Raw genomic sequence first — 27,851 nt, 5'->3', positions numbered from 1 at the left:
CTAGAGTGCTGTTAGGTAGACAGTTCCAGGATTTTGACCTAAAAGTTGATGACCGGACTGCAATATATTTCCAAGTCAGGTTGGTGCATGACTGAAGTTGGTGTTCCCATGCACCTGCTGCCCTTGACCTTCTAAGTTGAGAAAGCCACAGGTTTTGGGGTGTGCTGTCAAAGGAACCTTGGCACATTGCTGCAGTGCATCCTGCAAACAAGACACACTGCACAATGTGCTGGTAGTGAAGTGAATGGATGGGGATCAATCTGACTGCTTTGTCCGGGTTGGTGTTGAGATTCTTGGAAGAGGCGTAAGGAGAAACAGTAAACGCAATGTCAGGTGTTCACCCCAATTGCATTCCACTGGGATTTCCTGGTGCTTCCTAACTCATACAGGCCCTCAGCTGGGCTCAAATTTGCTACCTTATTTTTTTGGAAGAAGGTCCAGTCAAGATGAGCCTATGACTGGAATTCCCTCATTCACATAGCCGGGGGGAGGAAAATATAGACAATCACCTAACCTCCAATGCCTACTGGGTACCCAGAGAGGGAAGTCTACCAGGATTTCACTCCTAGTCTTGGGGTAGAATATAGTACAGATTCACTTAATTAAAATCTCTTCTGCTGACCTGAGTCTATAATGAGTTTGGAATAAGCAAGCATAAGAATACAGCATGAAGCTGTTCTGAATTCATAACTATCAGTACACCACAGTCATGTGGATTGTAACACTTCAGGGCACATCCTTAAACTGTCTCGTTTATGGTGGCTAAAATTATGCAGGCACGTTTGATGCATTGTCTTTCTCAAACTTGAAACAGCACTGCACAAGCCCATGTAGATACAGACCATTACATGTGTTATTTTTCTATCATTTGCTTTGGGATGGGTCCAACACTAGCATATTTTTTTCTCCATCCCTCAGAAGATGGTGGTGATCCTTCTCCTTGGACTGCTGCAATCTTGGTGCTGGTGGTGCTTCAACATTGGGTTCAGGTGTGGAATTAGAGGATTTTGGCACAGCAATGATAAAAGAGCAGTATTGTGGAAATAAGAATAGCAGAGAAAGAAAATGGGCTGTCAACAGCTATGACCCATTTTACACAAAGTCAGAGAGATTGTGACTTACACATTAAATAGTAATTACAGCACAGAAGCAGATTATTCAACACTGAACTAGTGTTTATGCTCCACACAAGCCTCATCACACCTTATTTTATATAACCCTATCACCATGACCTCCTGTTCCTTCTGGAGGTAATGTTGGTCATGAACTAACAAAAATATATTTTCTGATAAATAACTTAATCTATAAGTCCTATCTGTAATGATGCACCAAACTTACACGGTGACAATCTCTTTACTCACTGTTAACTGGTCACATGATGCCTTTACTCATTCTTACCTGTTGAAAATGATTATTTTGTATAATTTCACCTGGTAACATGATCCCTCAACTAGATCTCATCTGCTACTGAGTCCATCATTCAAACCCACCTGGTAAAATCCTCTTCTGCAGTTTTTTCCAGACTGTCAGTTTGATATCATCATGTCTAAAGCCAGGTTTGAAGGAGATGGTGCTGAAGGTTTTGTCTGACAGTGGCTGTGGCACCTGTTTGCAACTAAAAGAATCATAAATGGATTAAACGCTCAAAGCTACACAGCAGTATTAGCTTATGAAACTTCATGCCTTTCTGAACAGACAACAGCAAGTTGATACGGTTGATCTACTGTCAGTGGACAAGGTTGAATCTACAATTAAAGGGGGAGTATATTCTGCTGAATGGCCTTGTAATCTTAAATGTAACAGAGGGAGACAACAGATAATCTTCATGTCTGTTAGTTTCTTCATTTTGCATTCATTGAATTATAGAATCATAGAATGGTAACAGCACAGAAGGAGGCAATTTGGCTTGTTGAGTCCGTGCTGGCTCTGTATCCCAGTCCTCTGCCTTTTCCCAGAGCCCTGCAAATTTTTTTCTCTTCAGATAATTATCCAATTTCCTTCTGAGAGCCATGTTTCAATCTGCCTCCACCACGCTATCAACATCCTGAGGGTTACCATTGACCAGAAACTGAACTGAACCAGCTATATAAATACTATGGCTACAAGAGCAGGTCAGAGGTTGGGAATTCTGTGGAAAGTAACTCACCTTCTGACTGCCCAAAGCCTGTCCACCATTTATAAGGCATAAGTCAGGAGTCTGATGGAATACTCACCACTTGCCTGGATACGTGCAGCTCCAACAACGCTCAAGAAGCTAGACACCATCCAGGACAAAGCAGCTTGCTTGATTGGCACCCCATCCGCCAGCTTAAACATTCAGTCCCTCCACCACTCACATACATTGGCAGCAGTATGTACCATCTACAAGATGCCCTGCAGGAATTCACCTAGGTTCCTTTGACAGCACCTTCCAAATCCACAACCTCCACCATCTCAAAGGACAAGGGCTGCAGATGCATGGAACATCCCCACCTGCAAGTTCACCTCCAAGTCACACAACATCCTGACTTGGAAATATATCACCATTTCTTCACTGTCGCTGGGTCAAAATCCTGGAACTCCCTTCTAACAGCAATGTGGGTGTAGCTACACCACATGGATTGCAACGGTTCAAGAAGGCAGCTCACCATCATCTTCTCAAGGGCAATTAGGGATGGGCAATAAATGCTGACCCAGCCAGCGAAACCCACATCCCATCAAAGAAGCAATTATGGATGGGCAATAAATGCTGGCCTAGCCGACAACACCAACATCCTGTGAAAGAATTTTAAAAAACATCTCAGGTAGTGCATTCCAGATCCTAACCACTTGCTGCACAAAGGTTTTCCTCATCTCGCCTCTGGTTCTTTTGCCAATCACCTAAAATCGGTGTCCTCTGGACCTCAACCCTTCCACCAATGGGAACGGTTTCTCCCTATCTACTCTGTCCAGACCCCTAAAGATTTAGAACACCTCTATCGAATTTCCTGCCAACCTTCTCTTCTCTAAAGAGAGCAGCCCCAGCTTCGCCAATCTATCTACATAACTGAAGTCCCTCATCCCTGGAACCATTCTCATAAATATTTCTCCAACATCTTCATGTCCTTCCTAAAATGCTGTGCCCAGAATTGGACACAATACTCCAGTTGAGGCTGTCCCAGCAAAACTGCTGGGAGGTGATATAATGCAAGAACTTTACACAGACCACCCCGTGAATGAATGAGGAAGTTGAATAGAGTTCCTCATTTTACATTTAGTTTTGTGTATTTTTCCTTTTCACTCCTTCCAGGTTCAGCAATTGCAGATCTTAAGGAGTCTCAATATTGTACAGGTCTTCCAGTCTTTTCATTGCAGCCTGACATGCTCAAGCTCCTTCATGTGCTTAAATCTCATAATTAGAGTCTCGCCTACTACTGACTGACCCATGATAGGTAAGCCACATCTTCAAAAAATGTAAGTGTAAACATTGTACATACACTTTTCTTTTAGCTTCTAATTTATTTTTTCTTCAGTCTAGAAAATAAAGAGCCCCCTCATGACCAAGATGCCACCAAAGCAACTATTGTACAAGAGAAGAGTAAACTAAAGGATGAAATGAAGGTTAGGTTAACTCTCATAAAAGTATAATAATTCTCATAATATTATTGTGACTTATTGTAAAAGCAGGTTAATAGTGGGGTTTGGATAGTTTCTCTCGTGTATATGTGTGTGGATTTAATTGAATTGAAGAAAGCTGGTCTAGAGGCAAAAGGAAGCTGGGTTTGAAATGCTAAATACGTAAACATGGTTGAAGTTTTAGAAGGTAAAGTGAGGAGAATTTGCATTTTTAGATAAATCAGGGTACTTTGAATTTCAAAGAGATGGTAGAATGTTACACCTAGCCAGAGAACCTAGGCCAAGCTGTGTGTTTTAATTTTTGCAAAGGCTATTGACAATATTAGCACCATGAATAGATTAATATTATGAAAAAATAAAGTTCCAAAGACATATGGGAACAATGGAATTTGCATTTAAAGGGATAAACATGTATAAAGGGAAACGAGGCTATGTGTCAGGGAAGGCATTGTAGAGGTCTCCTCTACATTGGAGAGACCAAACGTAAACTGGATGACCGCTTTGCAGAACACCTGCGGTCTGTCTGCAAGAATGACCCAAACCTCCCTGTCGCTTGTCATTTTAACACTCCACCCTGTTCTCTTGCCCACATATCTGTCCTTGCCTTGCTGCATTGTTCCAGTGAAGCCCAACGCAAACTGGAGGAACAGCACCTCATCTTCCGACTAGGCACTTTACAGCCTTCCGGACTGAATATTGAATTCAACAACTTTAGATCTTGAACTCCCTCCTCCATCCCCACCCCCTTTCTGTTTCTTCCCCCTTCCTTTTGTTTTTTCCAATAATTTATATAGATTTTTCTTTTTCCAACTATTTCCATTATTTTTAAATCTTTTATGCCCTGCTAGCCTTTCCACCCCACCCCGACTAGAGCTGTACCTTGAGTGCCCTACCATTCATTCTCAATTAGCACATTCATTTAGATAATATCACCACCTTCAACGCCTCTGTGTTCCTTTGTTCTTTTGTCTGTGACATCTTTTGATTATCTGTTCCTATCACTGCTTGCTTGTCACTGCAACCACACCATCCCCCCCACTTCTCTCCCCCACCACGCCCCCCACCCCACCTTAAACCAGCTTATATTTCACCCCTTTTCTAAGATTCACGCAGTTCTGTTGAAGGGTCATGAGGACTCGAAACGTCAACTCTTTTCTTCTCCACCGATGCTGCCAGACCTGCTGAGTTTTTCCAGGTAATTCTGTTTTTGTAAGGCATTGTAAGAACTAGCAGAAGTGTGAAAAGCCTCCAAGTAATTGTGCATTAAGTTGCTGTCTACAGAAACCGATGCTGGGAAAAGCCATTTTGAATCCTACTATCCAGGGTATTGTGTTAACTGGCTGGAATCTATTTAAAATTTAATTTTTTTTGTTTACTGTTGCCTTAACGGGGGTGTAACTGGAAGCCAGATTAATTAGGGGTTTTTAGGAGTTATTATGGTAGTAATTTGTAGATCTGTGTGTGTGCTTGAAATCTTTTCCTTTGTTAATAAATGTTTGATTTAGTTTTGTAAAAAACCTCTAGAATCTTGGTGGACTTATTACTACTGAATTCAGAGCATGCATCTTGAAATAAAATACAAATTGCATAATCGTTGTGACTACATGATCAAGTTTCCCTCGTGGGTTTGATCTGCCTGGCGCACATCATCTGCCAGATCATAACATTAACAAAAATGGAGATAATTTGCGAGAACTGAGTAGCACAGTGAGCTAGCCCATTCCTTTCACTCCCGGGATCTTGCTTTAAATAAAGACCAGGTTAAAGGGATGAATCTGTCCTCTTTCTGCTGACTACTGGACTCCTACATGAAATGAGGTTTGCCGGGTTCAATTCATTTTCAAGTTCCACGTCCCTAAAAAAAAAATCTCCTTAAGGAGACAGAAAGCAGGAAATGTTAGGCCAGTTAGCCTGACATCTGTCATTGGGAAAATGTTAGAATCCAATATTAATGAGATAGTAGCAGGACATTTAGAAAATCATAATAAAATTAGGCACAGTCAACATGGTGCTGTGAAAGGGAAATTATGTTTGACAAATTTATTAGAGTTCTTTGAGGATGTAACAAGCAGGGTGGATAAAGGGAAAACAGTAGATGCAGTACATTTGGATTTACAAAAGACATTTAATAATTTAATAAGGTGCCACATAAAAGGTTACTACATAAGATAAGAGCTTATGGTGATGGGGGTGATATATTAGCATGAATGGAGGACTGGCTAACTATTAGGAAAGTCAGGATAAATGGGTAATTTGGCAAACTGTAAATCATGGAGTGCCACAGGGATCAGTGCTGGGGCCTCAACTATTTATGATCTATATGAATGACTTGGATAAAGGGACTGACTGTATTAAAGACAGATTTGCTGATGATATGAAGATAGATAGGACAGCAAGATAAAGAGTCTGCAAAGGGATGTCTCTAGGTTAAGTGAGTAGGCAGAAAATTGACAAATGGACCAAAATGTGAGAAAATGTGAGGTGCACTTTGGCAGGAAGAATAGAAAAGCAGAATATTATTTAAGGGAGAGACTGCAGAATGCTGTGGTACAGAGGGATCTGGGTGTCTTTGCACATGAATCATAAAAAGTTAGTATGCAAATACAGAAAGTAATTAGGAATGCCAATGGAATGTTGGCCTTTATTGCAAGGGATATGGAGTATAAAATAGGGAATCTTGCTACAACTGTACAGGGGATTGGTGCGACCACACCGAAGCTGGGATTTTCCAGCCCTCCTGTGGAAGGACCCATCGATGGGATGCGGCAGTCCAGCCAAAAGTCCAATTACTTTTAGCTGGACTGGACAATACCGGTGGTGGGCAGGGCTGGAAATTCCTGTCCCTAAAGTACAGTGTACAGTTTTGGTCACCTCATTTAAAGAGGGATGTTCTTGCATTGGAAGCATTTCAAGGAATTGGTTAAATAAATTGGTTAAATTTCACTAGGCCGATTCCTGGGATGTGGTAAAAACAAAAAACTGCGGATGCTGGAAATCCAAAACAAAAACAGAATTACCTGGAAAAACTCAGCAGGTCTGGCAGCATCGGCGGAAAAGAAAAGAGTTGACGTTTCGAGTCCTCATGACCCTTCAACAGAACTAGGTGAATCCAATGAGAGGGGTGAAATATAAGCTGGATTAAGGTGGGGGGTGGGGGGGTGTGGGGGGTGGTGGGGTTGGGGGTTGTGTTGGGGGAGAGAAGTGGAGGGGGGGTGTGGTTGTAGGGACAAGCAAGCAGTGATAGGAGTAGATAATCAAAAGATGTCACAGACAAAAGAACACAGAGGTGTTGAAGTTGGTGATATTATCTAAACGAATGTGCTAATTAAGAATGGATGGTAGGGCACTCAAGGTATAGCTCTAGTGGGGGTGGGGGGGCATAAAAGATTTAAAAATAATGGAAATAGGTGGGAAAAGAAAAATCTATATAGATTATTGGAAAAAACAAAAGGAAGGGGAAGAAACAGAAAGGGGGTGGGGATGGAGGAGGGATCTCAAGACCTAAAGTTGTTGAATTCAGTATTCAGTCCAGAAGGCTGTAAAGTGCCTAGTCGGAAGATGAGGTGCTGTTCCTCCAGTTTGCGTTGGGCTTCACTGGAACAATGCAGCAAGCCAAGGACAGATATGTGGGCAAGAAAGCAGGGTGGAGTGTTAAAATGGCAAGCGACAGGGAGGTTTGGGTCATTCTTGCAGACAGACCACAGGTGTTCTGCAAAGCGGTCGCCCAGTTTACGTTTGGTCTCTCGAGGAGACCGCATTGGGAGCAACGAATGCAGTAGACTAAGTTGGGGGAAATGCAAGTGAAATGCTGCTTCACTTGAAAGGAGTGTTTGGGTCCTTGGACGGTGAGGAGAGAGGAAGTGAAGGGGCAGGTGTTACATCTTTTGCGTGGGCATGGGGAGGTGCCATAGGCGGGGGTTGAGGAGTAGGGGGTGATGGAGGAGTGGATGAGGGTGTCCCGGAGGGAACGATCCCTATGGAATGCCGCCGGGGAGGTGAAGGGAAGATATGTTTGGTGGTGACATCATGCTGGAGTTGGTGGAAATGGCGGAGGATGATGCTTTGAATGCGGAGGCTGGTGGGGTGATAAGTGAGGACAAGGGGGACCCTATCATGTTTCTGGGAGGGAGGAGAAGGCGTGAGGGCGGATGCGTGGGAGATGGGCCGGACACGGTTGAGGGCCCTTGTGAGGGCCTTGTCTCTTTATGGGGTATGTGGAACATTCCTTGTTCCAGTCCTACTCCAGCCCCCTTCCACAACTCTTTCTCCGGTACATCGATGATTACTTCGGTGCTGCTTCATGCTCTCGCCGGGACTTGGAAAAATTTATTAATTTTGCTTCCAATCTCCACCCCTCCATCATTTTCACGTGGTCCATCTCTGACACTTCCCTTCCCTTCCTTGACCTCTCTGTCTCACTCTCTGGTGATAGACTGTCCACCATATCCATTACAAGCCTACCGACTCCCACAGCTACCTCGACTACAGCTCCTCACACCCCGCTTCCTGTAAGGACTCCATCCCATTCTCCCAGTTCCTTCGCCTCCGTCGCATCTGTTCTGATGATGCTACCTTCAAAAATAGTTTGTCTGACATGTCCTCCTTCTTCCTTAACCGAGGTTTTCCACCCACGGTCGTTGACAGGACCGTGTCCGGCCCATCTCCCACGCATCCGCCCTCACGCCTTCTCCTCCCTCCCAGAAACATGATAGGGTCCCCCTTGTCCTCACTTATCACCCCACCAGCCTCCGCATTCAAAGCATCATCCTCCGCCATTTCCGCCAACTCCAGCATGATTCCACCACCAAACACATCTTCCCTTCACCCACCCCGGTGGCATTCCGTAGGGATCGTTCCCTCCGGGACACCCTCGTCTACTCCTCCATCACCCCCTACTCCTCAACCCCCACCTATGGCACCTCCCCATGCCCATGCAAAAGATGTAACACCTGCCCCTTCACTTCCTCTCTCCTCACTGTCCAAGGGCCCAAACACTCCTTTCAAGTGAAGCAGCATTTCACTTGCATTTCCCCCAATTTAGTCTACTGCATGCGTTGCTCCCAATGCGGTCTCCTCTACATTGGAGAGAACAAACGTAAACTGGGCGACCGCTTTGCAGAACACCTGCGGTCTGTCCGCAAGAATGACCCAAACCTCCCTGTCGCTTGCCATTTTAACACTCCACCCTGCTCTCTTGCCCACATGTCTGTCCTTGGCTTGCTGCATTGTTCCAGTGAAGCCTAACACAAACTGGAGGAACAGCACCTCATCTTCTGACTAGGCACTTTACAGCCTTCCGGACTGAATATTGAATTCAACAACTTTAGGTCTTGAGATCCCTCCTCCATCCCCACCCCCTTTCTGTTTCTTCCCCCTTCCTTTTGTTTTTTCCAATAATTTATATAGATTTTTCTTTACCCACCTATTTCCATTATTTTTAAATCTTTTATGCCCCCCCAACCCCACTAGAGCTATACCTTGAGTGCCCTACCATCCATTCTTAATTAGCACATTCGTTTAGATAATATCACCAAATTCAATACCTCTGTGTTCTTTTGTCTATGACATCTTTTGATTATCTGCTCCTATCACTGCTTGCTTGTCCCTACAACCACACCCCCCTCCACTTCTCTCCCCCCACTCAACCCCCCCACCCCACTCCACCCCCTCCCCCCAACCTTAAACCAGCTTATATTTCACCCCTCTCCTTGGATTCACCTAGTTCTGTTGAAGGGTCATGAGGACTCGAAACGTCAACTCTTTTCTTCTCCGTCGATGCTGCCAGATCTGCTGAGTTTTTCCAGGTAATTCTGTTTTTGTCCTGGGATGTGGCGTTTGTCTTATGAGGAAAGGTTGAGCAGGTTGGGCCTGTACACATTGACATTTAGAAGAATTAGAGGTGATCTTATTGAAACATTTAAGATTCTGAGAGAACTTGACAGGGTAGATGCTGAGAAAACTTTTCCTCTCGTTGGGGAATCCAGAACCAGGGGGCACAGTTTAAAAATAAGGGGTCTCTCATTTAAGATGGATATAAGGAGGAATTTCTTCTCTCAAAGGTCATTAGTGTTTGGAATTCTCTTCCCCAGGGAGCAGTGGAGGCTGGGTCATTGAATATATTCAAGGTTGAGTTAGATATATTTTTGATCTACAAGGAAGTCAAGGGTATAGGGAGCAGGCAAGAAAGTGGAGTTATGGCCACAATGAGATCAGCAATGATCTTATTGAAAGGCAGAGCAGGCTTGAGTGGCTGAATGGCCTTTTTTTTTTTCATTCATGGGATGTGGGTGTCCCTGGCTAGGCCAGCATTTATTGCCCATCCCTAATTGCCCTTGAGAAGGTGGTGATGAGCTGCCTTCTTGAACTGCTACAGTTCATGTGGTTTAGGTACATCCACAGTGCTGTGGTACAATGCTGCTCTTATTTCTTATGTTCTTATTCTCCACCTCAACAGAGCTTCTTCCCCCTCTTTGTTTTCTTCTGCTCCTTACCCCTGCCTCCAATCAGTTTCTACCTAATCTGGGAGCACTCACCTATGCCATGAATATGCATACATAATACGGGAGATTTCCCCAATCTTCGCAAATAAGTGCAACAGAAATGCAAGTTGTTGTTTCTTCATTAGAACTGCAGACAATTACCAATAATTCTGTATTATGTAATATGTATTCAGGAGTCAAAAAGGGTACAGACTCTATTCAAGGACTTGATTTAGCACATAATCAAGGCTGACACTTCAGTGCACCATGGAGAGAGCACTGCTTTGCCAGAGGTGCTATCTTTCTGAGGAGACATTAAGCGAAAGCTATACCTTCCCAACAGAGACTCGTGGGGCTAACTGGCCTCTACTCCGATTGTAATATTTATGTAATTCTATCTTTGTATATATCTGAATCCCACAGTACTCTGAAGAATCAATGGTCAATGAAAAAGTAAATTGGGAGAGGGGTATAATGGGCGGTCTGATCCAATATGGTCCAATTGCCATTACTGGGAAAAGTTAAAACAACTCCTCAATCAGGAAAGCAAGGTCATCCCCTTCAAAATGTAAAAGTACATATAAATGTATGGGCATAATAATCATAGAATCTTTCATCACATAGAAGGCTATTTGGCCCATTGTGCCCGTGGTGGCTCTTAGAAAGAGCTATCCAATTAGCTCTATTCTCTGCTATTTTACCATTAGCCTTCAAATTTCTCTTCTTTAAGTATTTAACCAATTCCCTTTTAAAGTTACTATTTAATCTGCTTCCACAACCTTTTCAAACATAATAACAACTTACTGCATAAAAATATTTCCCCTTGCTCCCTCCCCCTGGACTTTTTACCAATTAACTTAAATCTGTTTCCTCTGGTTATAGACACTTGTTTTTAATGTCTGGGACGTGGGTTCAAATCCCAGGTTGAAGAAATAGTAATGTCCTCTGTCTGCTAGCTGTAAGGTGTATATAAAATAATTTTGGTCAGTCTCAGTTCAGTTTGAAATGGGAATGGCCTGACAAGATACAACTCGAATTTATCAGTAATGTCACTCAGATGGATCTGTTGTTGTTGGAAATTAGGATAGAGAGAACTGGTGCAAGTTGAGGATGCTCTTCTGAGGCAGTGGATGAGACACATTATTTGAGAAAACTGGGCTGGAGTCTAACTTTGTATCTTGCAGAGTTATACTAACCAATGTTTTTCCCTTCTCCTGACAATGAGTTTTTCGCAATTATTTTTTAATTTGTTTATGGGATGTGGGCATTGCTGGCTAGGTCAGCATTTATTGCCCATCCCTAATTGCTCTTGAGAAGATGGTGGTGAGCTGCCTGCTTGAACCACTGCAGTCCATGTGGTGTAGGAACACCCACAGAGCTGTTAGGAAGGGAATTCCAGGATTTCGACCCAGCAACAGTGAAGGAATGGTAATATATTTCCAAGGCAGGATGATGTGTGGCTTTGAGGTGGTGGTGTTCCCATGCATCTGCTGCCCTTGTCCTTCCAGGCGGTAGAGGTTGCAGGTTTGGAAGGTACCTTGGTGAGTTCCTGCAGTGCAAATTTTAGATAGTACACACTGCTGCCACTGTGTGTTGGTGGTGGAGCGAGTGAATGGTGAAAGTGGTGGATGGGATGCCAATCAAGCGGGCTGCTTTGTCCTGGATGGTGTCAAGCTTCTTGAGTGTTGCTGAAACTGCACTCATCCAGGCAAGTGGAGAGTATGCCATCACACTCCTGATCTGTGCCTTGTAGATGGTGGACAGGCTTTGGGGAGTCAGGAGGTGGGTTACTCTGCAGAATTCCTAGCCTCTGACATGCTTTTGTAGTCACAGTATTTATATAGCTGGTCCAGTTCAGTTTCTAGTCAATGGTAACCCCCCCAGGATGTTGATTCCTCACCTCGATGACTGCAATTATTTTTCAAAAGGAGGCTCCTAGGAGTTCTGTATACATTTGCTGGATCGTTCGATTATAATCCAATTTATCTGCGCTTCGTCCATATTCTACTCTATTCTCTGTTGTCAAATATATCACCTATTCTATTTTAGTTGATGCTATGATTTGCTGCAATTCATGATCAAACATTCCATGTTCTATCAATTCAGTAGCGTAAAACCATTTTCTTACTTCCCCTTTCATTCTTAGTCCCTTTCATTCTTTTAGTCTTATTCCAGTTAATTTAACCAACAAGTGGCAAAATTGTTAGCTATTTATCCTCTCAAATACTTTGAGAATTTTGAAGCTCCCTTTTAACATTCTCTGTTCCAGTAAAAAACAGTCATAAATTTCAAGCTTTTCTTTATAACTTTATACTCATACGGCCACTTGTGAATCTTTCCCCCAACTTTCCTATAGCTCTAACATCCTTCCTATAATGTAATGCCCAGAACTATTCTAACTATGCCAAAGCAATGTCCAAGTTCAACATCATCTCCGTGCTGCAGGTGCCAAGTGGGACTCGACCTCCCGTACATACTTGAGATGGTCACAATTGCATTGAACATTGAAAACAGTCCATAGAGTCATTTGAGCAAAGTCACTGCACTAAACACCTTTTCCTATGTAAATACTGTAATCAATCATTGGCTGATTCAGTAAACTTATTTGTGCAAAAAGCTATTTGCTCTTGGATTAGTTGGAACACATGAGTAACACCTGTTGTGCACTGGCTAATGACTTGTGTAAATATTAAGGCTGTGATAAGAATCATCTGCAGTTTTACACAACAGAATTAGCCTGATACAAAGGAACTCATCTAATCAATGAGGAATTCAGCACCCACATACATTGTACAAAAGCAAATAAATTCTCCCAGTCTCCAAATTTGTTGCTGTCCCCTATCTAGCGGTCATCTCTCTTAAAATTAGCACCTGATCTTATTTAATCATTTCTCATACTAATGTTCATTCACACACATGAAGTACCCATTTCAATCTTAGTAATTGAAGATAAGAATGTGTTAAGACAATGTATTGAAACATGAGGGGTAGTTTTAATGCAGCCTGCCGGTGGGAAACATACACAATCCAATCAGCTTCTCAATTTTACTTTCTATTGATTTCCTACTAAGAGTTAAAATTAACCCAGTTATCCGACTATCTTGAACCCTTGGGTTTATATTCTCGATAGGGATGTTTCAGGTTTTAAAATTATTAATCTAAAATCCTCAAACTGCTCTGGTGTATACAATGAAGAGTAATCAAAACCACTATTAATGAAAGAGATGAAAGACTGAAAATAAGGAGAGACTTATTTTACTCGATAGATCAATGAATTTGGAAAGCATATGGAATACAATCAGTGAAGGAAAATAGGATACTGACTTGCTTAAACAGGTTAGAGTGGCTAAATGGCCTGCTCCTGTTTTACGTTCCTTCAGTGGTGAGGATTTTACAAACATTTACCAATAGCCCAGTAATTAACACCTTGCCCAAAATCACTGTTTATTATTGGTTTAGAGTACTGTTAGTTCCAGCAGTCACCTGCTAGTCTGGTCAGTGAAGGGCTGATAATACTATGACAGACACTCTGGATAACTGAGTGCACAGAGGCGACCTGCAATGTGCAGGTGGCCAGCACAGAGGACACAAGACATTCACACAAGCAGTGCTCAAGGCTCATTAGCCCTCTGAAAACTGTGAGAAGGACAGACAGTATAGAACTTCAAAAGGACATAAACAAGTTGGCAGAGTGGGCAGTTAGGTGGCAGATGAAGTTCAATGCAGAGAAGTGTGAGGTGATTCACTTTGGTAGGAAAAACATGGACAGACAATATAAATTAAGGGGTACAACTCTAAAGGTGTGCAGAAGCAGAGGGATCTGGGTGTATGTGTGCATAAGTAATTCAAGAAGGCAGGACAGATGAAGACAGCAGTCAATAAAGCATATAGTATTCTAAATTTATTAATAGGGACATAAAGTACAAGAAGTTATGCTGAACTTGTATATGACACTAGTTAGACCTCAATGCACAGTTCTGGGTGCCACAGTTTAGGAAGGATGTGAACACGTTAGAGAGAATGCAGAAGACGTTTACAAAAATTGTTCCAGGGATCAGAAACATCAGTTATGAAAAAATACTGGAGGAATTGGGACTTGGAGAGGAGAAGGCCAAGAGGAGATTTGACGGAGATGTTCAAAACCATGGACAGAGTTTCACTCTTGTCAGGCGAGCAAGGCAGGTGGGGGGGGGGGGGGGTGGGGGGGGGGGGGGGTGGGTGGGGGGGAGCGCATTCAGGAAGCTGGCTACCGCCCACGATCGCGGCTAGAAGGCAATTTCACGCTGGTGGATCAATTAAGGCCCGCCCAGTGTAAAACGTGAGTGGCAGCACTTAATGCTGTCTGTGTGGGCGGTCAGGGTGGGGGGGTTGGGGAGAGTGCGAGCCGGACGAGCTGCACAAAGCTGCTTCAGGGAGATGAAGTGTTACAAAAAAGAAGGGAAATAAACATGTCATGAAGCAGTGACTCTGTTACATGAGCAGGGACATATTATCAAATAAGTTTTGAAATTTTTATTTTATTTTTATTTGCTGTAGGAAACCTCATGCCACCCATGGATGAGGTTTCCTAAAAAGCGCAAAGGCTGCTCGGCCTTTTCACTTGCCCGCCAACCATAAGGTTGGACAGGCAGTGAAAAATTAAAGTTACTTGATCATTTATTTGCCTGAACGGGCCTTTTAATTTTAGGCGCACGCCTGCCGAACTAAATATCACGCGACTGCATATTGATGTCGGGATGCTTGCCTGATGTCAACGTGTGTCATTTTACGCTCGAGCAGGTCAGGTGCACGCCTGCCTGCTAAGCTAAAAATTTTATCCTATGAGGGGGCTGGACAGAGTAGATAGGGAGAAACTGTTCCCGCTCATAAAAGGATTGAGAATGAGAGGGCACAGATTTAAAATGATTTGTAAAAGAAGCAAATGTCACGTGAGAAAAAACATTTTCACACGGCGAGTGGCTCAAGTCTGGAATGCACTGCCTGGAGTGTGGTGGACGTACGTTCAATCAATGCTTTCAAGAGGGCATTAGATGATTATTTATGATAATATGTCCCTGCTCATGTAACAGAGTCACATGAGAGGACCTGTTTCATGACATGTTTATTTCCCTTGTGCAGGGTTCCGGGGAAAAGGCAGGAGAATGGCTGGACACGTTAGAGTCATGCTCCTTCAGAGAGTTGTTAAAAACATGATGGGCTGAATGGCCTCCTTCTGCAGTTCTGTGATTCTGTGAAAGATGTTTAAATTGGTGGGGGTGGGACTGCTGTCCATAATGGGCCTGAGGCACCTGAACAGCAGTCCGCTCACCCAGTCAGAATGAGCACTGAGGGGGTGGCCCCAAATAAAAAAAAAACCATCTTACCACTGCACCAACCCCCCTTCCCCACTGCAAACATATCTGTGCTGGTCGTCTTCCTTCACCTCCTCCACTGCTTACCCCCCTAACCCAGCCATCTTTTCCTTTCCCATTTGCTGGTAGGTGATTCTGCCAACGCCTCAGTTGAACAGCAGCATTTCACTGGCAGCTGGTGCCCAGAATTCCAGCCTCAGATCTCCCTCCCACCAAAAAGGAATCAGGTAAGGTGATCTTAGATTATTAGGCAAAGTTAGCTCATTTGAACAGAGTACCAATGTCACAGCATTGTGTGTGGGTGTACTGAGGGAGGTGTGGGGGGGTCTTCATTGTTAGTGCCTCAGTCATCAGGCTGTTTGATTATGGGAGTCATCATAGCAAAGTCCCATCCTGTTCTCTACCAGTTGCCACATGTTCTCCCAGGGAAGGGTCACAAGGTAGTGATCATGAATAAGAATCTTTGCTCGTTCTATTTATTGCCGCCCAACTGATGGGTGCCAAAGCGAACTTTGGGCTCAGTTATCTCTGAGCAGCCTGGGCCAGGAATCACATCTTCTGGATTGTATAACTTAGTACTGCATCAGTCAGTTCTTTCCCTCTGAACAGTGAGCGGTTTGACAGATTTCAGGTAAAGGCAGCAAGAATCCAGGATTAGGCAGAATCATTTCAGTCAAGAACCCTCTTAACTTCATTCCCCCCGCACCCAATAATATAACAGAGAAATTGCAGACTACTCTTACCTTGAGACAATTGAACTGTACTTCTGCAAAATGTATAAAAAATATAATTAAAACATTTCTAAGGGATAAATGCAAAGGAAAGATTAGATGTTAACTGTTGTTTATCTATTCATCTGTAATTTTATATCACATTTCCACATTCCAAGGCCACACACCCTTCAAATCCAAGAAGCCAGTTGGTGATCTGCCATCAACCATTGCCAATATCAACCACAAGATGCCGATCCAGCAGAGATGTCTGGCTGAATTTTGTCAGGTGCATCAAAACCTTGGCCCCCATTCTGTGTGGGGAACTCAGCTGGGAGTGGCTGTGGCAGGTTGTCAGTCACAATCTTCCCATAGGCAGCCAATTAAGATGCCACTTCCAGATGCCCCATCTAGAAGTGAGAGATCTAGTGGGAGAGCTAGGTTGCCAACAGTGGTTAGTGCATTCCTGAAGGTTTTATCACATGACTAGCCCCCACACTCTTGTCATTAGTCAGCCAACACATCCATCCTCGTGGCACACTGCTTTCCTACGCCAACTGGAAAGCTATAAGACTCATTACCCAATTCAATCAATGATACTTGATTGTCAGCCAAGCAGCATTTTTCCCCCCATTTTCAATATTTTTGTGGTGAGTAAAGAAAAATGCTCAAAGTAAATGACAAAAAAAACCAATCTTTTTAATGTCCCAGTGATTTTTTTCAGGACTGCACAATCACAGTATCCTGGAGATCGATCTTCAATTCCTGGAGATTGCAACCCCAGGGCCTGCAGTGATATCCGACTGGCAGCCCCAGAATGGAAGAGGTGAGAGCTGCTGGAGAAGAGGGAGGCCGAGATGGTGCTTCAAAACGGGGGAGCTCATGAAGGCCAGTGACTTTTTGGAATAAAAGAAGGCAGAGGACTGTGAGGGGTCTCGGGGTGGAAGAATGTCTGTGGCCACTCTTGGGCCCCCCTCTGAGACTTTGCAGCCTCTCTGATGCTACCATTTAAGTGCAGCCTGCCCATTAACCTCCTGGTGAGAGGCTGTCTCTCATGAGCTGGTGGGCTCCTGCTCTGATGGCAGAAAGCTGCTGTTTCCTTTGCAAATTGTTCCTAACTGGGGTCATAATTGGCTACCTTCCTCTGGGGCTACTGAGTTTGTTTCCATCCTGCCCTGGGAAATTTCCCCAGAGGTGGGGATGGAGTATCCTGATGTTGTTTCCCCTTATTTTTTCTGACCCCACCACCCCACCCCCCGCCCCCCAAAACCACCACCACCCCCCACCCTCCCCCCCGACCCTCCAACCCATCTCCACAGGTTGGGAAAATTCACCCCATCCTGTCTGATTCTATCTCCCCCTGGCTGGAAGATGTGTGTGCTCAGTTCACAATTTCCCTGTACTAACAGGAGTAAGGTAGGCAAGTTAGCAGTGTATCAAACCTGTGTTCCACCATTCCACAGTGCCAAGCCGGTACATTGATGTCTAGCACCAACGTTCCACATTTTACAAAGGTGAAATGCTTATACATGCACATTGCTTCCAACTCCAAATTAATTTATGTACCAAGTAGGTTAATCCTGAGTTACTGAATTAACAGGATTCTATGCATGACATATCAACAATAGAAGAGTACATTTCTTTGTGTATTTTATGGAAATAATTTTATCTTTGTAATCTGTAGATTATTTCACACATTCTTTTCTCATTACTGGGGGAAAGTCCAAGTCAAATGATAGGAAATTTAGCAAATTTTGCAGGTAACCTATTATTTGAAGCCCAATAAATATGTGAAAACTTCAGGATATTTGACATCAGCAGCTGGTAAGATTCCAGCAAAGGCATTTACGAAAATTAGATAGCAAAGGCCCACATAATGAGCATTTGAAGTCATAGTAACACAGGTGAACTCTGGTGGGTCAAACATATTGTGCACATGTCAGACAACCTATTTTCTGAAGTTGTATTTGACACTGAACTGAGGAGAGGGAAAAGGACACCAGGGCTGAGAGGAATAGCATCCAGGATAACTCTTGAATGAAAACTTAAGGAATAAAATATTCATTCAGAAACCTGACAAAATTTAGCCAAACAGTCCGAAAATCCACCATGAAGTGTGACAACCACCCATTTGAAACCAGCATAGTATTAACTGAAGAAAATCTTAGTCGCAGAAAATAAAATGGACAAAAGTGGATATATAAATACATGTGAGTATTGATGTACATCACATACTAGGCTATAGATAAACTTCTCAAACATTGTTGACTAGTTTGTGGATTATCACACAATAAATGTTTTCAAAATGTTCTCTTTCCTCGCTTGAGAGGTCTGACTCTTATTAGGGAACAGAAAGAAACTATTCAAGTGGCCATTTTGTGCATGAGCCTATATAACAGATGTTGATAGGCTATTTAATAATGCAGGGCCTCTCACCTGATGCTCAAGCACCTGCACTTTCCAACTGTCACTGGATAACAATCAGGAAATCAAAACGCTCACTAAGTTTTCCCCACACTTAACCAGGAGAACTGAGGCCATGGTGGCATTCTGGTTTAAGATAAACTAATACAGCAAAGACCAGGGATCGACATGATCTGTATGAATTAATACCACACCAACTGTGCCGTTATGCATGACCCCTTGGTGTTTCTTCAAATATGAGGTATTTGATTCATTATGCTTAGACCTTTCCCATGTCTAGTGACACATGAGGTAGATAAAACATGTTTATGTCTGTTTCCATAGCTAGTTTTTCCTGGGACTGGGACCAACCTGTTGCCACAGGCTGTGCTTGAGGGGCGCCACGCTGCATTAAGCATGGCTTGACCAGGACACTCTCCCGCTCTTACCACCTGCCAAAGGGCTATTGGAAAGATTCACAGGTTGATAATGAACCAGCTTTGGCCTCGGTACAATTACACCTTCCTTGGCCACCGAGTCCTGGAGTGGGACTAGACCTGGAGCTTAAGGCTCAGAGGCAGGGACGGTAGCCACTGCACCTCAAGACCTTCCATGTTTGATTCATTAGTGCTGTGTTAAGTGTTATCATTTCACCAGTGAACCTAATTTGTCGTTGGCTGGTTCTTGATCAGCATTTCTCTTTGCAGGCCTTCATTTTATTGAGGTGCTAACCTGTATATTTGAGATATTTTTCATCCTCAGATTCTAGTTGCTCAACATTAAGAAAAAGGAACAGATCCCAACATCAAACCAAGATCAGGAAGTAGGAGATGTATTTCTGTTAAAAAGTCTGGTCCGGATGGTATTTTTTGCTTTAAATGTGGTCTAATTTTGAATAATCCAAGCAAGAACTAGTAGAATTTCATCAGGGAGCATCTGAATGACATTTGAGGATGGGATTAGAATTGGTGGACTTTCTAGTTGGATGTCCAACGTTACATCACTCAGTTTCTGTACCCAACATCTTTCCATATTTCTTTCTAACTTTCTTTTCTATTTGTTTTTTTCTAGACATCAACCTACTTCCACAGCTCAAATATTTTGTGTGCTATATCTCAAGCATCAAGCATTGATTGAGGAAAATTAATTGTACTTACTCTTATGAAATCTAAGTGATTTTCATTGCTCAGTTTTTTCAATGAAACCTCAACTTCAGCAAACTCCTTTAGAGTTTTGGACATCTCTTCTAATTGTTTGTCAATTGACTGAACAGCTGTTGTACATTTTAACTCTACGGTCTGGATGATGTTTGCCTCTTCTTCATCAACAAAACTTCTGAGTTCCTGGAATTCTTTCTGAATCACCCATTTAAAGACATCAGATTCATTCTGGTGAAATACAAACAACATAAAAGATAGGATTCTCTTGAGGGAAAACTGAATAAATACTAGAAGCAGAGAAAGCCAGAAGGTTAGTGAGGAGTATGTGGAACAGTAGGATTAGCATTCATGACAGTGTACCCGGTACTTAGGAGGAACGTGATGAAAAATATCAGAGGGGTCATGACATAACATAAAAAATAGCAGGAGTGGGTCATTGAGCCCGTCAAGCCTGCTCCACCATTCAATAAGATCATGATTGATCTTCTATCTCAGTTACACCGTCCTGCACGATCACTCTAAGAGACACAAGTGTATAGTCATTATGTGAGAATTGATGAACTCTGGAGAGATCACATTAGATTAGAAACAGGTGAACACAATGCCCATTTTCAAAAGTGACTGAAGAAACCCAGATAACTGGAGACATAATGGCATCACATTGTACTGAATAAAATAAATACACTGATTGTCAGGAGTGGAAGTGAAGACTGTTAGTTTGATAATCGTAAATAGTAACAAACAGAAGGAGATGATTTTGTCTAACTAACTTATTTTACTATCTTGATGAAAAAGTGAAATCCTAGGTGGATTGCAGCAAGCTCTATGAGTGACGTAAATACTCCATGAGAGGTGTTGAAGGGTGATGTTGAAAAAGATCCAGTTGTACGAGTGTTCTTGATGCCTAACCTGTGCAGTTACTTTGAAGTGGAAAACAACAAAGCAAATAGAATGCTGAACAAATTGTATGCAAATCAGGAGAGTGCAGATTAGAGGAAGTTATAATCAACAGATGCTTTAAACAGACCACATCTGACCAGCAAACCACTAAGGAAATATTCAAACATTGGAAAAAATGCAGAGACACAAAGCTGATCCATAGGGCGGAATTTAATGCCCTCCCCCAAGGCAAGTTTGGTGCCGAGCTGGGAGTGGCATTTACTCAGGTTGGAGGGTGGTGGATGGCAACCCCGCCACCTCACTGTCTCTGGCCCAATTTTAGGCAGGAAGGCCCGTGGAAGTCCTTCAGATCCTGCTACTATATTCACCCAGCAGCGGGTGGGGGACTTTTCGCGCAGGAAACCTGAAAAGCAAACCCTGCTGGGGTTGCCTGCGAGCTTCCAGGGAAGCCCCTTGTTCAAAGGCACTAGTATCTGATCAAAGGAGCCATTATCAAGAAAGTGTGTCCACTGTGAGCCACCCCCTGCCTTGCTGCCGATCCCTCTTCACCTGCGACCTCCCAGCCCACTCCTGCCATCACTCACCCATGGAGTCGATCCCTCAGCAATCCTGGGCCCGGGTGGGTGCATTACCTGCAGCAGCCACTGCCTCCAAGGTGATGCTGCTGAGCAATGCACAGCTGCCAACCTCTGATTGTCGAGCAGTTTTCAGGATTTACACTCAGGGGTTCTTGACCCCGGGGAAGACTCACCACTGCCCAGTTTGCCTGATTGGCACATAATTTGGAGTATTTCATTCGGTGGGCCGTCCCCAAAAGAAGCGAAGCAGAGCTCTCAATGGCTTTCCAGCCACCGGTTGAGACCCTCATGGCCTCCATTAAATATTGCTCATAGTGTTAGGCAAACTGAATTATGAGGAAGTACTGAGGTGATATGATATATAAAAAAAAACAACCATAATAATAACAAAAAAATACAGGAACAATAAAACCTTAAAATGAAAACTGTTAGTCGCTCTCTGAAAAGAATGTTTTGTGTCTTGTATGTCGGGGGTATGATGTGGGTGAAGTGAATTAAGACAATACACAAGTATTATCTAGAGGAATAAATATTTCTGACTGGGCCTTCAAGCTAGACACTGTCAAGAAGGAAGCCACTACATACAGTCACTTGGTAGTACAGAACTTGAATATTGCTGAAAAGAGAGACCTGTTGCCGAAGCTTCTTATCTTGCATTGATCAGGGCAAAACACAAGAGCACTAAATTTCAAAAGATCACAACAACTTAAATTGTGATCTTTTGAAATTTGGCATTCTTGCATTTGTTCTGACAAGTGCAAGATGAAAAATATGGACAACATGTCTCTTTTTTCAGCAATATTCAAATTATTACGTTAATAGGAACATAGAAAAGTCTTTAGAGTTTATCTGACCTGTCCCAAAAATGAAAACTTTACAGTTACCCACTCCTTCAAATTCCATCAAGAGTTCTATCTTACCTGTGAAATGTTAGATGCTTTTAAAGCTCTTAGCACATAATCATCGCTAGAGGCAGAATTTTTAGGTCGGCGTGTGGGGGCACATCTGAGCTGCTCGAGCATAAAATAGCACATGATGACATTGTGTGAGTGCCTGGACATCATCCAGTGTTCACACAATATTCCGGTCAGTGGGTGCGAGCAAAAGTTGGAAGTGTGCCCACCAACAATTAAAAAGGCAATTAAGTCCATTAAAGTTCCAATTCTTCCCAATTTTTCATGGTCCGTCCAACCTTACGGTTGGTGGACAGGCAAATCTGCCAAGCGGACTTTGCATTTTTGATGAAACCTAATAAAGGGCAGGATGAGGTTTCTGTTATTAAATTAAAAAATAAAAATGTATGGACAGAATTTTCATCATGTATATGTTCAGGTGACTGATTCTGATGCATGGACATTTTTTTCCAGATTTTAAAATCTTTATTTAATGGTTTTAAATTCTTCAGCCCCCGAGGCAGCTCTCTGCCTTCAGGGAGCTTTCATTCAACGTTCCCCCACGGCTACGCTTATGTCAGTGCCCACCCTCTTCCTGACCACCCCAGCAGCACTGAGCTTTTCGGCACGCGTTTCACGCTGGCTGGCTGTTAATTGGCTAGCCAGCGTGAAATCGCAGTTGGGGGTCGATCATGGGCAGCGGTCCGTTCCGCAGGCAGTCCTGAGCCTGCCAATCATACCTGCACGCCAACCTAAAAATCTTGCCCCTAGTAATGGTATAATAAGTGAGGATTTTTCACACTTATTGGTTCCCAGTTCTCCTACCTCAGCTGTGAATTTGTCCATTGTAGCAATTAGTGAGGATTCTGTGAAGCATAGAAGCACTCATGTTACAGTCATAAGGAGCCAGGTTGGAAGATCTGGAAAGGACGCTTAACATGTTGGATATTTTGTTATTGTTGAAACATTTTTAGTAGTGCATAAGTTAAGTATGAGGTTTGTTATTTATTCTGCTATGTTATTTTTGCATTTGTATAATTATAAGTCTTTTAAATAAATTTGTTTATTAGTTTTAGCCTGAATAATACAGTCTTGAATGCGATGTTTTCTGCCTTTTGGTGAGGACACAAGCATGTGGTGGACAAGCCATGCAATATCCAAATAAATTGGCAAAAGGGTTCTTTTAAATCTTATGGCACACATCTCTCATTCATAGAATCCACAATGTTATGATTTTCTGATTTTAAAGATTTGGGTTTACCTGTAGAAAGTCTTAAATCTAATATTTATATGTAGGCTACAGTGTCAGATTTTCCCATCAGGAAATTAGCAATCGAGTCTGCCCTTAAAATGAATGACACAAATCCTTTATGGGCTTTTATTCATTCATATTAAATATTATATCAAAGAGGAACAACACAAAGATGATCTCTTCAAAAAAGCATGAACTGAACCTTTCAAACAATTTTCAAAGCTACTAGACTCACAATGATACGGGTCTTGTTGTGCATCAGCTTGTTCATTTGCCCTTCTATGTTGTTCTTTTGCATCTGAGCTCCTGTTATTAGCAAAGCAAGTTGTTCCTGTAAAGAAATGCAATATTAATCAGGCTGCAACTGATATTTCTTCACAGGACCTTTGTCCTGCCCAACACAAAGATTTAGATTGAGGAATTTTTCTCTGTGACTAGCTTCCTTCCTTCATCACAGTCACCTGTGTTAGTGACAATCATTCTTACATTTGTTGTTTGTAGAGATTTTTAAGTACCAGAAGGGCAAATGGGTGGGATTACAATGCATGCTCAGGTTTTATTTGAAGCCACTTCAGGATCCAAAGAACTGCAACTCCTTACTACAAGCATATGGTCTTACACTTTTATTATGCAAGATGTCGGCATTACATGGTGTCACGTACAGCTCAAGGGGGAAATTAAGGCATGTTCTCTGTCCTAACCTAAGTAAGTTCAATTCTCTCCCACAACCAGATTGTCCTTCTGTCCAATAGTTTACCGTAACTACCTTAGCTAGCGCACAACCATTAGCAGATGAAGTGATTCAAAATGTTGAAAACTGTCTTTTTAAGAAAGTTTCACAAATGAAGACAGCTGAGAGGCAGGGTAAATAATCAACTGCAGAACAGCAAGGGGGCCCAAAGAGTAATGGCCATTTTGTAGGCCATTCAACTAGGCGTGCCATTCAACTAGTAATTTCAAATAAGTTAATGCCTTTACTAAAATTAAACATTGATGAGTACTGTACAAACATATTAAGCATCATCCCCCTGAAATCAGCAGCAATCATTTGTTGGATGATGTATTTACATATAATTTCATCGAATGCAAAAAAAGTTGATTCAAGATTAATACATACTTCGTTAAAGAGTAGATTCCTTTTTTATTCATTTATGGGATGTGGGCATCGCTGGCTAGGTCAGCATTTATTACCCATCCCTAATTGTCCTTGAAAAAGTGGTGGTGAGCTGCCTTCTTGAGCCACTGTAGTCCATGTGGTGTAGGTACACTCACAGTGCTGTTAGGGAGGCTGTTCCAGGATTTTGACCTAGCGACACTGAAGGGACAGTGATATATTTCCAAGTGAGTGACTTGGAGGGGAACTTCTAGGCAGTGGTGTTCCCATGTGTCTGCTGCCCTTGTCCTCCTAGATGGTAAATGTCATGGGTTTGGAAGGTGCTGCCTAAGGAGCCTTGGTGAGTTCCTGCAATGCATCTTGCAGATGGTACACATTGCTGCCACTGTGCGTCGGTGGTGGAGGCAGTGAATGTTTGTGGAAGAGGTGCCAATCAAGGGGTTGCCTTGTCCTGAATGTTGTCAAGCTTCTTGAGTGTTGTTGGAGCGGCACTCAATGAATCAAATCATTTACTATTCATTCCCATTGTATGGAGGTAAAATGGTTCCTAACTAGTCTGCCTCACCCACCAGAATCCTCTACATGAACCTCCAATCTCCCCTCCCATACACACCCATATGGCTTAGGTAGGTAAAATCCACTGCCTAGTGTGGAAATGAAATAAACAGACTAGGCTAGGAAGGTGTCTGGTTTGTCCCTGGGATGAGGGGGCTGTCCTATAATGAGAGACTGAGTAAATTAGGCTTATACTTTCTGGAGTTTAGAAGAATGAGAGGCGATCTCATTGAAACCTACAAAATTCTGAAGGGGCTTGATAGGGTGGATGTTGAGAGATTGTTTCCATTGGTCGGGGAATCTAAAATACTGGAGACACAGGGCAGAATTTTACGACAGTGGGGTTTTACATTCCCGCTGTCATCAATGGCATTTATAATGGCCCACCACATTTTACGGTCCTATCCCTGCCGAAACAGGGCCGTAAAATTCTTCCCACAGTCTCAGGATAAAGGGCTGATTACTTAGGACTGAGATGCAGATAAATTATTTCACTCAAAGCATTGCGAATCTTTGGAATTCTCTACCTCAAGAGTGTTGTGGATGCTCCATCATTGAATGCATTTAAAGCTGGGATAGACAGATTTTTGGTCTTTCAGGGAATTAAGGGATATGGGGAACGGGCGGGAAAATAGAGTTGAAGCCCAAGATCAGCCATGATCATGTTGAATAGCGGAACAGGTTCGATGGGCCATGTAGTCTACTTCTGCTCCTATTTCTTATGTTCTTACAGTTTGGTCCCTGTTAGCTGCACTCAGCCAGGGCTTAATAATTAAGCGCGTTAGAAATGGTTCAGAATAGGAAAAATTAACCACAATTCCTGCTCATGTTCACTATCCTATGACCCCACTATTGCATGTGTGCTTAGACTCAGATATGATGCCTCTCAAAATTTAATGACTCTTAGGATCCCAGGCTGTGATTTTCCTCGCCAGCATGGTAAAGTGACAGGTAGTCTGACCCAGTCCTGACCCCAGTGAAATTCCTGGAGAATGTCTCATTGAAATTCTTTGCGTAGGTTTTCAGCAGTATTTCCAAATGTGCTTGGGAATTTGATACTGAGGAAGGGGGTAAGAAATGGCTGTTGCTGCTCCAGGAATCAGACACCAGTTGCAGTTAACAGCCTTAACAACAAAGCAAAATTTTACCTCCACTGATGTGACAAATGAGGTAGAACTGGTAATCCATTGTGCCGCAATTAACTTCTGATTCTCATTTGGATCTTTAAATTCTTTAAGATGTGCCTCTGTCAGAAACAATGGGTGTCTACTTAATGCTGGCATAAGTAGAACCCAATGTTACCAGTGCAGTGGTCATGAAAATACTCCATCGTTATTACTTCATCTGAATAAGCCTAGCCATATTTGGTGTGACTGGTGAAGTGAAGCCAGGAAATTGGCCAAGGTCAGAATTAGATAAGGATCCTGCTGCCCACCCCGCCCCCCCACCCCCCACTCCGGCTGAATCATCAATACCACTAGCCCAATGGAAATTGACAGGAAAATCCTGTTTACTATCTACACTCACGCATCATTGGTGACCTGGAAAAAGTACCTTAAAGCCAAGTATAGAACTTAGAAATGTGGTGTTATGGTGTGAACACTTAAAAGTGCTTCCCTCAAATTCCACTGCTATTTTAAAACAGGAAATAACCCAAAACAAGGTAACCTCACAGGCAGCAATTCCAGGGTTAAAAATTCAAGTTGTGAGTGAAATCTGCTTATTCTCTGGTGAATTTAGATCGATTGAAATAGGCTGAAGTATAAACATTAACAATTTGGCTCATTTTACAAATTCTTTGAAATGGCAATCCAAGCATGATGCTTCATTAAGATTAACACATGTGTTTTATATAAAAATATACTAATGTCTGCTACATATACTAGATCAGTGTAAGATATACAGGCCCATTTCATTCACATTACTAGTTAACACCAGCACAGCGCTCAACAGGCTCAGTTAGATACAGAGCTCTACATTACTATTTATTGTACTGATTATACAACCTAATCAGGGTCAGTAACATAATACTACTTTTCTGGAACACACCTGCAACCTTTATTCCCTTCACTTTCTTGCTGCCTTTAAAAGTACATGGGAGCTTGAGATAGAAATAGAGATACAACATTGTAGCCAGGATTCTCCGATCTATGTTCCCATTCAGCATTGTTCCAGGCTAGGAGTATTGTGTCATGGAATTATCAATATAAAATACAGATCAAGATAAAAGCCATCTAATCCACCCTTTTATTTTCTACAGGTCACATGCAAACTGGTCCATCATAGATCTTCGCTCACTACTTTAAAATGTTCAGAAATTTCAGAATTTCTCCCCCGGCTTCCATTGTTAATGAAGACAAAAGCCACAAAATGTTTTTGTTACCTTATATCTCCACTGTTCAAAGTTGACTTATCGGATTCTACTGATAAATTCCATGATTGCAGCATCGTAGGAGTTGTTGTATTCCCGTCTTTGGCCATAGTTACAGCTATGAATATTGGCCTCATTCCTAATCCGATAGTTACCATAAAACCATAGAACGATAGAACAAAGAAGGAGGCCATTCAGTCCATTGTATCTGTGCCAACTCCTTAAAAGAGCTGTCTAATTATTCCCATTCCCTGCCCTTTCCCCTTACAAATTTCCTCCCTTCAAGAATTTATTCAGTTTTCTTTCGAAAGTTATTATTGAATTGGCTTCCACCACCGTTTCAGGCAGTGCATTCCAGATCATTTCAGACCACACTTCATTTTTCTTATTTCGCCTCTGATTTATTTATCAATTATTTTAAAGCTGTGTTCACTGGTTACTGATCCTTCTGCGACTGGAAACATTTTCTACTTATTTACTCTATCAAAACC

General features: G+C 42.6%; 1 protein-coding gene across 1 annotated transcript in view; it reads right to left on the bottom strand.

Moving 5' to 3' along the window:
* LOC121283313 (E3 ubiquitin-protein ligase TRIM50-like) overlaps positions 1-27,851 on the bottom strand; it is a 36,644-nt gene that overhangs the window by 5,847 nt on the left and 2,946 nt on the right. Inside the window, exons 2-5 of the mRNA XM_041197760.1 lie at positions 23,556-23,651; positions 19,695-19,925; positions 16,168-16,190; positions 1,491-1,615 (exon numbers count right to left, since the gene is read on the bottom strand). Of these exons, the coding sequence (XP_041053694.1) occupies positions 1,491-1,615; positions 16,168-16,190; positions 19,695-19,925; positions 23,556-23,651 (475 nt within the window). The remainder of the gene's footprint in view (positions 1-1,490; positions 1,616-16,167; positions 16,191-19,694; positions 19,926-23,555; positions 23,652-27,851) is intronic.

The sequence above is a fragment of the Carcharodon carcharias genome, chromosome 10 (assembly GCF_017639515.1).
Source record: "Carcharodon carcharias isolate sCarCar2 chromosome 10, sCarCar2.pri, whole genome shotgun sequence".
NCBI classification, from domain to species: Eukaryota; Metazoa; Chordata; class Chondrichthyes; order Lamniformes; family Lamnidae; genus Carcharodon; species Carcharodon carcharias.
This window is presented reverse-complemented; position numbering and strand designations above follow the sequence as displayed.